Source organism: Aspergillus pseudotamarii (genome assembly GCF_009193445.1).
Source record: "Aspergillus pseudotamarii strain CBS 117625 unplaced genomic scaffold BDV38scaffold_12, whole genome shotgun sequence".
Lineage (NCBI taxonomy): Eukaryota > Fungi > Ascomycota > Eurotiomycetes > Eurotiales > Aspergillaceae > Aspergillus > Aspergillus pseudotamarii.
The window spans coordinates 1-14,633 of NW_022475026.1; the positions used below are offsets into that span (position 1 = coordinate 1).

A 14,633-nucleotide genomic window follows, 5' to 3' on the forward strand; every position below is an offset into this window, starting at 1 on the left:
ACTATTTTTCTAATTATCTAATAATATAAAGATTTTGTTTATAATTAACTATTAGATTAGTTCTGATCAGAAAATTTTTCTAGTAATAATAAATTATTTTTTAATTAAAGATATAGAATACTATAAGATTCTGTTAAATTTTTAATCAGTTTCTAGTATTTATAAAGATAAGTTATTAGCTAGTATTATACTAAAAGTTCTGTATCGATATAATCTAGTATACTAGATACTTGAAATTATAATCAACAATATAAATAATAATAGAATAATATTCTTTATATTTATTATAAAGCTCAAGATATAGCTATCCTAGTTTTAAGATATACTTGTTAATTATAAACTATTAAATATTATTAAAATTTAATATTATATTCTTTATCTTATCTATATAATCTAGCTTGCTATAATAGTTTTATTTTAGAAGTTTTATTTTAAAATATCTAATAATAAAATTAAATATAACTGAGAAAATAGAGAAGAGACTTTAACAGCTTATTAAAATATTATATAGATAATTAAAAAAATTAATTATCTAAAGCTTCTAATCAGAGTCTTAAAAATCTCTATAAAAAATTTCTATAGAACTCTTCTATATCTATAACTATAGAGTACTCTAAAAAAGTTTTTTATAGAATATTTTTATAGATATAGAATATTCTGAAAAAGTCTTTTACAGAATATTTCTATAAATATAAAGTATTCTGAAAAAGTTTTTTTTAAAATACTCTATATTACTAGCAGCTATTCTAATTTATTTTTAGATTTAGAAAATTAGAAAATTTATTAATATTAGTTCTTAATATTAGAAATAATTCTAATTTTCTTAGAGACTTAATACTAAGTTAGTAATTTTTTTACTTCTTAACTGTAAGATCTGATAGAACTTAATCTATCTAATAATATACTGTACTCTGAAACTTTGTCAGTCTATTAAAAGTTTTATTTAGTTTTAAAATAGTAGTAATATCTTTTATTTTTAGTCTATATCTGTAAAATAGAGATAGCTTGAATATCTAATAGAGTTTCTATTTCTATTCTATCTATTTATAATCTGTTTCTTAGATAATCAAGGGTCTACTATATATAAAATATATAATATTTATAATAATCTATTTAATTATCTGGATATATTAATTAATTATTTTATAAGAAAATAAGTACTCTGAAAATAACAGATTCTTAATAATTTTAGAGAAGTTTATTAAAAACTTCAAAAATATTATTAATAAATCTATCAGGCTAAAGACTATATCTATATAATTATAATAATCTTGGATCTAATATCAAAACTTAAAATATTTAAAAAAAATCTCTGACTTAATAATAATATAGACTAGTCTTATAAGTATTGACAGGTTTTTGAAAGAATATATAATTACTACTGTTATTATAATCTTAATATTAATATACAGTCGGCAGTCTTAAATCTAATTTTAAGTTTTAATAAAGTCTTTTTCTATTATTCTAAATAGTAGAAGCAGTTATCTTTCTTAGAGATATATAAGAAACTTAAGATCTATTTTAATCTTAAGAGTATATTGCTCTTGTCTTTCTGCTTTATAATACTAATCAGTCTTTAATTTAGATATAATTAATTCAACTAATATTCTTATTTACTAGAAATTCTGCTATAATAACTTCTCTATTCTCTATTATATAGTACGGGATTTTCTAGCTGTTATAACTAATAGTGTTAGAATTAAATATTTATTTAATAATACTTAAGATATCTGCTATTACTGCCGAAGCTGTCTATATTTTAATATAATTAAAATAACTATATTTCAGATATATATAAACTGATTTATAATCTATAAGAAATTTAAAAATATCTTGAATAATATAGATTCAGAGAATATAGCTTTCTCGGTTAAGAATAAATAGAATAATAATATAGAGAATACAATCTATATCAGTAATATAAAGAATATAGATAATTTTGAGAATAGCTCGAAGTCAAAGAATAGTTCTATATTAGTTAATTAAAATATAGAATCTTTACTGTCTATCTCTAATTTTATATATATTCAAGAGTAGATAGATACTTGTATATCTTATAGTTTATAATATTATAATCGATATCTAGAGTAGTATAAAGAATAGTATTATATAGATTTTTATCTATAGTTATAATCTAGAAAACTTGTTTTTTGAATTATCTGACTATATCTGATATAATAACTATTAATTATAACTGGTAATAACTCTATATATAAAATAAATTGAAAGAAATATAATAAATACTATAAAATTATTGGTAATTAATTATAGATTAACTTACGGTTATTAATCTAACTGTTATAATCTAATCTACCCTGGCCTACGGTTAACCGCGGTTAAGAGATTGATTAATCTTAATCTAACCGAGGCCGGTTAGGTTAGGTTATGGCTAGGTTACGGCGGTTAGGTTATGCCACTCTAACTGCTATTATAACTTAATAATCTATAGTATATTAGAATCTAATTATAATATTTACTGGATAATTATAAACTATACTATCTTAATTATATATAACAAAATTAAGAAATAACTCTTAGAATTATACTAGTCAAATTCTCTATATTCTAATACTACTATTATATAAATTAGTATACTCTTATATTTTTATATATAGTATATCTAGTTCAGTAACTTGATATAAAATATTAAATATATCTATTTAATTTTGTTTATTTATTACTACTAAATAGAATTTTCTATATAGTTATCAGTATTTTTATTTATATTTATATCTACTTCTTTACTGACAGAATCCTGGCTAATAATCGGGTTTAATATAGTTTATTATAACTGCTACTATTTCTTCTACTACTAGAGAGTTATTCTATATATAGAATATTTTTTCTCTTGTAATATCTATATACAGATAATAAATATTAAAATCTACTACTATAGCTAAATATATTTGACAATACTATCTATATCTATATATATTTACAATAGATAATATAGTATCTATTTTTTCTCAGACTAAATAGTTTCTATATAAATAGCTTGATCTGTATATTAGATAGTCTACTGACTTTTTTAAACTATATTTTTTATTATTTTTTAAATCTATTATATCTACTACTCTACGGAATCAGTACTATTAGATAATAGTATCTTAACCAGTATTTATAAAATATTAAAATTATCTAGTATAGTAAAGTTCTATAAATACTATATTTACCGGATTATTTATAGTCACAGATTAGTATTATATATATTTTTTCTATAATTTAATTAAGTATAGATCTAGATTTTTTTAATAGTCTACTATATAGTAGTAATAGCTATATCTATCTACTCAGTTAAAACAGAAATATACAGCTCTATTTTATCCCTGTAAATATAAATATAATAAGACTTTTTATATATTAAAAAGATCTGCTAGCAGTTAACTAGAATATATAATTACCAGAGCTCTATTTTTTTCTAGATCTACTGCTCGCGGTCTATATATTTATAATAGAGATTTTATAATTAGCTATAGATCTAATACTAATACTACTATATACTTTCTATTATTCAATTAATATATTAATAGTAGAAATAGTTACAGTAGTATATTAGTCTATCTAGATAAATAAGTAATCCGACTAACACTAAATTAATCTAGTAGAGAATCTCAGTTTTTTCTACTTATTAAATAATTTCTTTCTATTACTAAATATTTCTCTGAATCTATACTGTCTCAGTATAGAATTTTCAATATATATTATTTTTTAAATAGTAGATAATCTTATTGGGTTATACTCTATATTAGTATATTTTATAAATAATAATCGGGAATCTATTAAGTTTCTGAAAAATAGTATTGTTTATAGTCGGGGAAATAAAAAACTAAGTAATTTATCTATATTAGTATATAGAATTACTCCTAATAGCTATAGTTAATAGATTAGTATAATAACTCTAATACTACTAATAGCAGGCGGTAAATCTAGATAGTTAAGTATTCTACTAGTTACAGTTAATTTTAACTAAATTGAATAATAAAACTTATATTAATTATAATATATTTTTCCCGGTAATTAATACACTGTAAAATAGACAGTCGATATAATAAATATCTAATAGTAAACTAGCTAAATTAGAGTCTAATCAGATCAGGGGTTCTGTTACAGATATATATTGATAATTTAGAACAAATATATATCGACTCTAAACCGGCCCACCCGCCAAATCGGTCCTATCCCAAACCGGATACATGTGCATCCGCCCGCCCCTTCTAGATTAGGTACTCATGAGAGCAATTCTACTCACAAGAGTTCAATGCTTGACAGTTCTAGACTAGGACTATTAGCGCTAATGTTTTCTCGAAGTTAGACGATTCAAAAGGAATAGGTCTATCCCTACCTGTTCACCTGTCAGGTATCTTTCAATCAGACTCATCCCACTATAGATCCGAGATATGGTCGATAGAAGGCCATTAACGATCTTTCTAAATACTTTCCCCATGGCCCAGCCTTTAGCTGATCTCAAGAAAACATAAAACCCGATAATAATAATGACAGGAAGGCCGTATCAAAATTCAATTAGGGGATATAACTGAAAATCAACTAGTTTCATCTTACAGGCTCGAAGCCAATAACAACTTCGGAAAGAAACAGAGGTTTGATAATCTTCCTGTGCCCCTTGGTAACAACAATGATAACTGGAAACTATATATGCTTTATATCTGGGCAATCTTGGCAACAAGCCCCAGCCGGATAAACTTGCAGCGGTCTGTCCGCAATGCTCGTATGTATGCCTGTGTCACGCTGTATACTACCATGCTGTCCGTTCTCCTGGGCCTTTATAGTGGAGTAATGTATTCTGACATCTCAGCAATAATTTGATAATCGGTGTCTGGCCGGACGCAGTAGTATAAATGAGCGCAGCGCAGCTCTTATCAATTGCGTTGGTGTCAGCAGGGTATTGACCCATGAGTTTCTCTGCCATCTCCATCTGGATTACGGCTAGCCCAACGGAACAAACAAGGCAAGGTCAAATATGAGGCCATGGTTAGCCACTTACTACTCTATATTATAATTGAAGTGGAATGTCTAACAACAGAACAGCATGGGACTTTTATCTGAGGTGACGAAATATCTCAGAACAACTTCCTTTTTATAGCTACTAATGTTGACAAATCTACACATTCTTTCTAGGCGGTGTGTTAAGCAGGCTATATCCACAATTTATAGATTGATTATTGATAAGCTGGTCTACTAATGAGTATGAGTAGTTTATTTCCTAATCAATTGTTATGACTCTAAGGCTTATATACTTACTGTTTCCTATATTAATTTAGTTAACGCTCTGTCAAACCTTCAACAAAAGTCTATCTAGTCCGCAAGGGGGTTTTGTATGCAATGGGCTCAAACTGAGACTAGGTAATTTTATATAGGAGTATAGTATATATTTGAGAAGATACGTACTACTCTATATGGAGTTGTTCTTGGACGAACCCTACTAGGTAGAATAGTACAACCCGAAAAAGCCAGAGCCCAGCCCGAAGATATAGGAAAGGATCTATTAAACAGGAATATTATTCTCTATACAACCGACAATCTTCCCATCATGGTCCTGGTTAAGATGGGACAAAGTAGTCCGAACGCCCAATAGTCCGCCCAGAACAACAAACACCTTCTATGGGCGACAGATCACTTGATCTTGCTGTTGATTCAGGATCAGAGGGAAGCTGCCGCAGCGACTGGGCTGTCAGATTCCCAGATGTCGTATCCGTTAGATGCGGGTCAGGAGTGGAAAACACTGTAGTAGACGGAGAGGGCTCCTCGGCTGCTCGTGCGGGTGCTGTACGGTGTGCGAAGTGAAATCCGTCGAAAAGGCAACCCCGCCGACTAGGACACAACGTTAGCCACAGTCTCAAGAAGGCTGGATATTATGTTGAGATTTATACCATATAGGACAACTAAAGTTAGACCGGAGGGAATGGAGCCAGCCCTGCATACATCCCCAGTGGAACTTCCTAACTTTCACCAATACCAACGCACTATATATTAGCCAATCAGATTTATTTATTAAATTCCGCAGTAGAATCTACTAGACTTCTTATTTGGAATATCGGCGAGTCTGGACCTGAAGATATATACTACTTTTATATTTTAATTTTGTAGTACTTGACTCTTTTTAAATTTTTTCTTATCTCTAGATACTCTAGTCTCTAATTTTAGATACTAGTCCTCCTAAATTTAGGTACTATCGCCCTAAGTAGAGATACTACTTCTATTAGATTTAGGATTTAGTCTAGATCTACTATTACTACTATCACTACTACTACTCACTGAATGAAATTCAGTAATAATATCTCAGGTTTAACTATTACCTTGAACTTACAATAGCAAATATAGTGTACAATAGTATACTTCAGGGCCTTCCTAGATCTAGATTTTCAAGTGCGTGGCAGCCATGGCTAAATGTAAAACTAAGGCTTTGGTAATATTCGTCAAAAATCGATATATTGTCTGCAGGCTCGATTTAGTCCACCGTAACCTTCCCGCATCTGTGCAGCGTTAAAGATTTCAGTGGAGACGCATTGACATTCGTAAGGCTAGTTATACTACTTGGATGGCACTCGTTACCATGGTACTGTCACAATAGATTATCAGTGGGTCTGATATTTTCTATTGATATCTCTCTCCACCAATCAGTTGAATAATTTTATAGATTCAAGACAGGAAAATTAGATGCCAAGAACTGTTCTATAAACCCTTCGAACTTAAACAGTAGAATTATTCATTGCTGGAATGCTGATGGTGTAGTGGTCTACGCGAATTGGTGATTATTCCCTGGGAGCTACAGTCGTGTATTATTTTAAATACCGAAATGGGATCATGCAAATCCCTACGCTATCTTTTTTGTTCTCCATTTTCCGCTCCTTACCCCACTGTGATTTAGGCGCAACTTGCAAGAATGAATAAATAGGGGGTCACGTTTTCGTGTGCAGACTGCCTCCCTTGATTCCCTTGATTCCCATTATCTTTGATTGACGACAAATATCTTGCACTCTTAACAAGTATATCGTCATGCCCACCGAAGGAAATGGAACAGCAGGCATATGATGATACCTCCCAGTTCCCGACTCCCAACCAAGAGGAGAAGATGCGTTTAGCATCAGGGGGAGAAGATGACAGAATGGATATGGCTGAAGAGCAAGAGTCAGCAATAGGGCGACAAGAGTACATCACTGGCTTTAGGCTTGCATTGCTGCTGTCGGCTTTGACGTCTGCCGCCCTTCTTGTGCTTATTGATACTTCGATCGTTGCCCCGGTAAGCTGGCTTCGAGATACTAGGGGCTCCTAGTTAAGTATATCTCCCTCTTGACTGATGACATGTCATAATAGGCAATTCCCCGAATCACAAGCCAATTTCATTCTCTGTCTGATGTGGGATGGTATGGTAGTGCATATCAGCTCACTAGGTATGTCGGCTATTAGTATCTATTTCAAAAGTTGAAAAGAACTCTCCAGTAATACTCTATCCAGTGCGTCTTTTCAGCCACTTACAGGGAAACTATACACATACTTCAACTCCAAGGTACGCTGGAACATCTCTCATTCTCTTGCTGACGAAATAGCTAACCGACACCAGAAAACCTTCATTGCGCTGTTGGGCATTTTCATGGTCAGCTCTTTGATTTGTGCTTTGGCATCTAGCTCGAAAATGCTCATTGTTGCACGAGCATTGGCGGGCATCGGAGCCTCGGGTATCCAAAATGGTGCCTTGACCGTTATTACGAGATCCTTTCCCCCGAAGAAACAAGCACGTATGCATTATGCCATCTTACCTCTTTGCAATATCGCTAATCCTGCTTCTTTGATAGCCATGATGGCCATCTTGCTGGCGAGTAAGTAGGCCAATTTGATACATCTGGGGATATTTCCTCTGACCCGTGATTTTCTAGTTGCTCAGCTCGGCCTTGTCCTCGGACCATTGATTGGAGGGGGGCTAACGGAGTATGTGTCATGGCGATGGTGTAAGTACTCTCTCCGTGTGTGTCTCTTTCCCTGAAGCCTCTACCCGATTATCCATTCTATAGGCTTCTATATCAACCTTCCAATCGGCGGCGTCATTACTCTTGTCTTGCTTTTCGTCACTATCCCAGAACCGAAAGCTACGAATAACCCTCTACCAACCCTTCACATTATCAGAGAGAAATTAGATCTGATCGGATTCTCCATTTTCGTACCGGCCATCATTCAGCTCCTGCTAGCCCTCGATTATGGCGGAAACCAATATCCGTGGAATAGCGCGACAGTCATTGGTCTGTTTTGCTGTTCGGGCGCGATGTTCATTTTGTTTCTGGGGTGGGAGTACCGCACCGGTAGAGAGGCCATGTTCCCTCTCTACATGGTCTCTCAGGGAATAGTCCTTTTCTCCTGTCTCTTTATGTTCTTCCTCGGAGGTATGAATGCCTGCGCAACATATTATCTTCTTTACTTCCAAGTGGTGAAGGGAGTGTCCGCGATGATAAGTGGTGTTTCTACACTCCCAAGCATCATCAGTCAGTTGATTCTTGTTATTCTCTCTGGGTTTTTGTGTAAGGAATTTCTCCGACCTCAGCAAGTAGCATTGATTCTAATGGCCATACAGTGAGAAAGGTGGGCTACTATCTTCCGTTTAGTATCGGTAGCGGGGGGTTATTATCACTTGGAAACGGGTTGCTATCTCTTCTCTCACCATCGACACCAACAAGAACATGGATTGGATACCAGATCCTGATCGGAGCTGGACGTGGTCTAGGTACTCAGGCGGTGAGTTGCCATTTTTCAATATATATATGCATATCTATACTAACATATGAGTGTAGCCCCTCCTTGCAGCCCAAAACATCCTCCCTAAAGCAGAAACCTCCATCACCCTTTCTCTGCTCCTTTTTAGCCAAACTCTGGGCCAGGCAGTCTTCCTCACCCTAGGCCAAGTCATCTTCATCAACAGCTTGAAGTCCGGCCTGGCGGTATACGCTCCGTCCGTGGATTCCGGAGCCGTGGTTGCTACTGGGGCTGGAGCGATCCGGAGCGCAGTTTCAATGGATAAACTGGCAGGAGTGTTACTGGCTTATACTCAAGGGATAGATCATGCCTTTCATTTGTCTACTGGTATAGGTGTCGGCTGTTTTTGTGTGGCATGGGGAATGGGGTGGAAGGATATAAGAAAGCGCCAACCTACACGGGATGAGGGGTGTAGTTAAATGGACAAATTTGCCTCGCATTAACTATGTTTACTCTGCTGCCTGACTCAATGCGACATATTTCTCTTTTTCTGATTAGGTAATATATACAACCACAGGACGTGGAGAACAGGGCTTCGGGTTACATGCCAGCAGGTAAGTAGTTGGGCGGGTCACAGCCAGCAACACCCTCCTGTTGTATGTTTTCGTCTTTTTGTCGTCTTCTAGGAGGACCAAAACAATGTTTATATGTTGAGTACAGCGATCGGAGTGGGGTCCGTGCACAGGGGATACATTTGTATGGGTCAACTAGTAATTCATATCAATGGCCTGTAGTCGAGTCAAGGCTCAAGAGTTCTGTATACATCTATTGATACGTATCGGACTCGTATACTATTTCAACACGAAAGGAGTCCTTATAGCCCACACAGATGCCAAATAGCCTCGACTTGATCAAAGACTTGTGTACCCTACGTCAAAATAAGAGCAACTGATGTTTCTCCGTAGATCTTTACACTCATACTCTACATTTTTGGCAGCCATAATAAATGGTATCAGGTTTTGAGTTTTCCCCCGGGCATTCTTTGTCAGTTCAGACAATCCTTGGAATGAAGTAGATTGGCGTTTGGCCAGGTTAGATTAGCTCGAGAAGAGAAAACAGAGTATACTATACTAAATAAACAAATAAAATTATATAAAAAGGTATTTACGATTTGATTAGAGGCTGAAGGCAGCAGATTAATAGATCAACCGAATACTGCGGACAAATCCCCACAACAGTTACTTGAGGAGACCAGATACAGGTGGTACAGAGATAAGGAGCGTATGAGACTTATCGATGCGGAGTGGGCTTTTTATCCAGACTTTCCGATGTATAATTTAATGGTATATGCTGGTATCGAATATATAAAGGAGGTATTCGTAGGGTGTGTTTCAATACTGTCGAACCCTTTCGTGTCTAAATAAAAAGTGAAGATGACTGGCCCAAGTAGGTATTCTAATTCTTAAAATAGAGGCAATCTTGAATGTTCGGGTTTGTCGCGAAAAGGCACCGAGCTTGCTCTAGAAAGTACTCAACTATACGCGTTGCTATTTAAAAGCAGACTAATACAAGTATCTTATCTAGGAGCAGTCAAGTTTGCTAATAGCGAAGGACGTTTTCCCTCTCTTATTACAGATCGCTCTTAGTTTACATATTCAATCGAAATTCCTAGGCCATTAATATAAAGCATATTTTTCTATTAAATATTAATACTAACAATATATTATATTAGCAAGTATCCTGTGCTATACTCTAGTAGAGGTTATACATACCCATTTAAAAGTTCTCTTTTATCAATCGAATTTCTGGCCCTATGTATTATTTGACTATTGGAACCTTTCCTGGTCTCGACTCCAAATAGTCATACCGAATTGTATCCAAACAAAACAGAAAGAATGAGTTATCTTAAGAGCGAGTTACGCCAAGACGCATAACCGGTACCAGTATGGTTCGCATATAGGCAATGCGAAAGATTTGTATAGTTCTGGGTTTATCTAGAATTCAGTACCTCCCGGTTCAGCCAAACGAGTTTAATTTCTGGCGAACGTTGTACAGATATACTGTGACTCGTATTCAAGACTACTAATGTCGCTTAAACCTCTTAGAGTAAACGATATTTAATCATGTGGACCTGGATATGATCCTTAAACACCGTGCAACTTTTAGTACTCGATGTGTAGCACTTTGTTCTTCGCATTTCGATATTACTACCTCAGCTTTATAGTAGCTCGTATACGTTTGCTTGCTGCAGTACCCCTACAGCAAGTACTTATTTGAGGACAACAACTTAGTGATGGACCATCAAGCCAACTAGGACTACGCCCTAAACAAGGAATATATAACTGCCAACATTTAGGTGATACCTGACTCTGGCAAGAACTGCAATAAAAAATATATTACACAGGGCAAGAGTGCCTGTTAGCTATCTGAGGATAAGTTGATAAGAAGGTAGAGAAGTATCTATTACTGGTTAGATAGTACTATAGATATACTAGAGACCGAATCTTCTCTTTTCCTTTTCTATATGGCGATCTTCTAAGTAGCTTGTAATCTCCCCTTCTTGGTGGATTTTGAGGGCCCTAAAAAGGACTGAATGTCGGGTAATAACTTACCAGGCTGGTCCTAAACGGCCACGAAAGCCGGGGTCTACGTACGAGGAGCCGGGATTATAGGGTTTCGGGCACCCTGTAGGGTAGACAGGCTGGTCCTGTATCGGGTCCGTCACAAGGACCTATCAACTAGTTAAGGTTATGTGAAAGGAGAAGCAAACAGTAAATGCTATATATACAGAAGACAGAGCATTGCTTCTCCCGAATATTAACAAAATGTTATTCGATAATTAAGAGGCCTTATGCATTCTATAGAGGATTAGCCCGAATATTTATGTAAGATATGTTATTAAAAAGATGATAAGAATAGACTTCAATCTTACTGTGCAGCCACGGATTTGTCTATTTACAAGAGGTAGGGTACACCCTAGAGTCACCATACAGGATGATTATTGAATTTGTGGCAGCCGATTTGGGACCTTTTACCTGCCAGTCGCTTACCGTTCCAAAAGAAACCTCAAATTTGATTTAACCGCTTCGTGGGATATATTCCAGGCACCTAATAGAAAATAATACAGTTCTGCCTTCCTGCTGCATTTTGTGTGGAAATTTATGTTGTTATTTTCGCTGCTTACAGTCCCTCTTACGTGTTTCCATCACTCCAAATATATACAGCTAAGACATTATCCTGAAAATTGGGTACTCATCTGACTTCTTCACCGGCACAATATTGAAGGAGACATAGGAGTCAATGTTCTCCGGCTCCAGCGCCACCATCGCGAGCGCCGCATTCTTTTGTCTTGTACTCACCCGAAAGCTACCCTCTGGCAGGCTTACGTCGCCCTCCTTGGTCTCCGTGGTCGCCGTCACGCGAAGCGCGCCCTCGTAATACGAGTTGTCCACCTCGGTTGATGTAATAGTTAGCACCTCGACGGTACCTTCAAAGGGCTTGTCCAGTGTCTCTATTTCCAACCCAGCTACTTCAAGCCGCTCGGCAAGGTCCGCCCAGGCCGCGGGTATCAGGTAAGCCTCTGGGCGGGAGCGAGTGAGATTAGCGGAGGAGGGCGTCGTTGATGTGAACCGTACCAGGGGGTAGACCACGCTACCATTCTTAACGTCGACCATAGTGAAGGGGCGGATCTCAGTCTTGCTGTAGTCAGTGACGATAATATCGCTGTCTGACGCTATGAACTGTTTAATGCCGTCCTCGACGGTCCTGAGAACCGTATCGGCATTATCGGCAGCAGTTTGCACAATACTGCCCAGCATGGTTAGACCAGCAGCCGTGCGTCGCTGAAACTCCTGATCGGCGATACCAATGCCGCGCATCTCTAGAAGAAAGACGACAGCCTGGGTTAGTGCCATAGCATTGCGACCAATCTTGCCATCAGTCCCCGCCTCGGCGAAGTCAGCGACGAATTTGGAATCCGAAGAAGAAGAGCCGGTAACGTATGGCTCGGCGCGCAAATCAGCGGCTTCCATATCTTCGGCAATATTCTTAGCGAAGAGCTCCTCGGAGAGTTTGCGGATACTCTCATTGATATTGAGGTTCTTGGCGGCCGAGTACAGACCGTCGGAGCCGTGGACATACTGCCCCTCGCCGAAACGCTGCCCAGCAGAATACTCGTGCATATCAACTATCACATGGGGATTGAAGTTGTTCATGAGCTGTTTTATATTTCGCGTCTGTTGGCGAGCAAGCTTGATATGGTCGCGGTTAGGGTCATAGTTGGTCGCTAGAGTCCGCTGGAAGTAGAAAACGCCATCAGGATTATACCTCGGCAACACGACGAGTTCCAGCTTGTCAAGAATCGAGGCAGCCCACTCCCAGTCGTCATCGAACTTGCCCAGGAGGGCCTGTGTGGCCTCGTCACCTGCAGGTTCGTTCCCATGAACGGCACCCTGGATCCACACGCGCACTTTAGACACAGAGTCGTTGGGGTGGAGGGAACTGCTGTGACTAGCAGACAGGTGGATGTAGGGGAGAGAGCGGTCCTCTTCCGACGTGAAGTTAGCGGTACGATAGGTCATGTAGTCGTTGCGTTCCGCCAATTGCTGGAGGAATGCCTCTAATCGTTTGTTAGCCTTGATCACCAAGTGCGGACATTTAATGGTAGTACACCCACCCATGTCGCTCTGAGAAGACGGCCCTTGAGTGCCGTTAGGGAACCCAGGAAGTTGGACATTGGGTGTCACAAAAGCTGGGGACAGGAGCTTAATATCATTGACGTTCTTGAAGGCACCGGCAACGATTTCAGCGTCCTTCACGAGAGGAACATGGTTGTATCCATACATAACAGCACTCGCCATAGAGGCAAAGCCGAGAGAGAGAACTATAGAGGCCGTGGTTTTCATCTTGAGGTGAACTTCCTTCTGCAGACCCTTTTCATACGAGCGCAGACAAGACAAAATGGTTCAGAGCAGATCCTTCACCACCTATATACTCCCCCCGCGCCGGCCGTGAGCGTCGCATCCCAATTCCACCGTCCGTCGGTAATCAATTGCTGTCAAACTCCACTTCTTTCCTCCCGCTTCCCCTCATTTCTTGGTTTCCCCGCTGTCTTCCTAAGTAGATCGATTGGTGTCTGTGCCAAGAGTGGCGGTGGAAACTCGATGTTGCCGATGGCCAGTCACATCCCTACAACTAGTTGATCACCTCCAAGCCAAGCTCCGACCTTCCCCAGTTACAGCTAGAATATAGTAACCAGTGAATTCGGCGCGGAAATGACAGCCTCCAGTGCCAGAAACAGCCGTCTTAGTCCCCGTAACTTTGGACGGAAAGCTACCGCCTGATCCGCTGCTACCCTATACAACCCTCTGTTTTCTTCTACACTAGCTGGTGAACCCAGGGAATATTAGTCATCCCCTTCTTGTCCTTCCATTAACCCTTAACCTCAATAATTCTTCCATCTAGTGCCACCGGTAACCAAAACAATGCCAGAATCAGCTCCTCGCGAACTTTATTGGCGTAATTGACTGTCCCTGAATTAGAAGATTATACGTACTCCCACTCGAGAAGCGTTGGACACATGCTACGGGGCTGCAACAAACCCCTAATGACCATGGCCTGAGGAATAGAACAATAGTAATACGAGCACGACCTTCGGAAGCGCTAATCAGAGTTATGCAAGAAGCGGTGCCGGCTTGTGTAAACCATGAGTGAAAAAGAGGGAGAAGAGACCATCAAATTGACATGTTCAAAGAACGTTCAAGGAACACATTTATGACCGCGGCTGCGATGGTGCGTGAGGCTGACGCGCGGCCTTTGCTTTCACTGTGAGGATAGTCATTAACCCTGCTCCTTGAAGGGGGTTCCTTTCCTTACCAACAAACACCATAAAACGTATTGTCTCCTATCTGACCGTCTTGGATCGTTTCCGACTC

General features: G+C 37.8%; 2 protein-coding genes across 2 annotated transcripts; one reads left to right on the top strand and one right to left on the bottom strand.

Annotated features, from left to right (window-relative positions):
* Positions 1–7,030: 7,030 nt before the first annotated feature.
* BDV38DRAFT_280151 (MDR family MFS transporter) lies at positions 7,031–9,179 on the top strand (the record flags this gene model as incomplete). Its single annotated transcript, XM_032059225.1, has 9 exons — positions 7,031–7,258; positions 7,333–7,409; positions 7,474–7,525; positions 7,580–7,754; positions 7,812–7,835; positions 7,893–7,964; positions 8,028–8,528; positions 8,582–8,742; positions 8,799–9,179. The coding sequence occupies 9 exons, from the start codon at positions 7,031–7,033 to the stop codon at positions 9,177–9,179; spliced, it is 1,671 nt and encodes a 556-aa protein (XP_031916214.1).
* A 2,745-nt stretch (positions 9,180–11,924) lies between these two features.
* On the bottom strand, positions 11,925–13,604 carry BDV38DRAFT_280152 (M14 family metallopeptidase; the record flags this gene model as incomplete). Its single annotated transcript, XM_032059226.1, has 2 exons — positions 11,925–13,318; positions 13,376–13,604. The coding sequence occupies 2 exons, from the start codon at positions 13,602–13,604 to the stop codon at positions 11,925–11,927; spliced, it is 1,623 nt and encodes a 540-aa protein (XP_031916215.1).
* Positions 13,605–14,633: the final 1,029 nt, after the last annotated feature.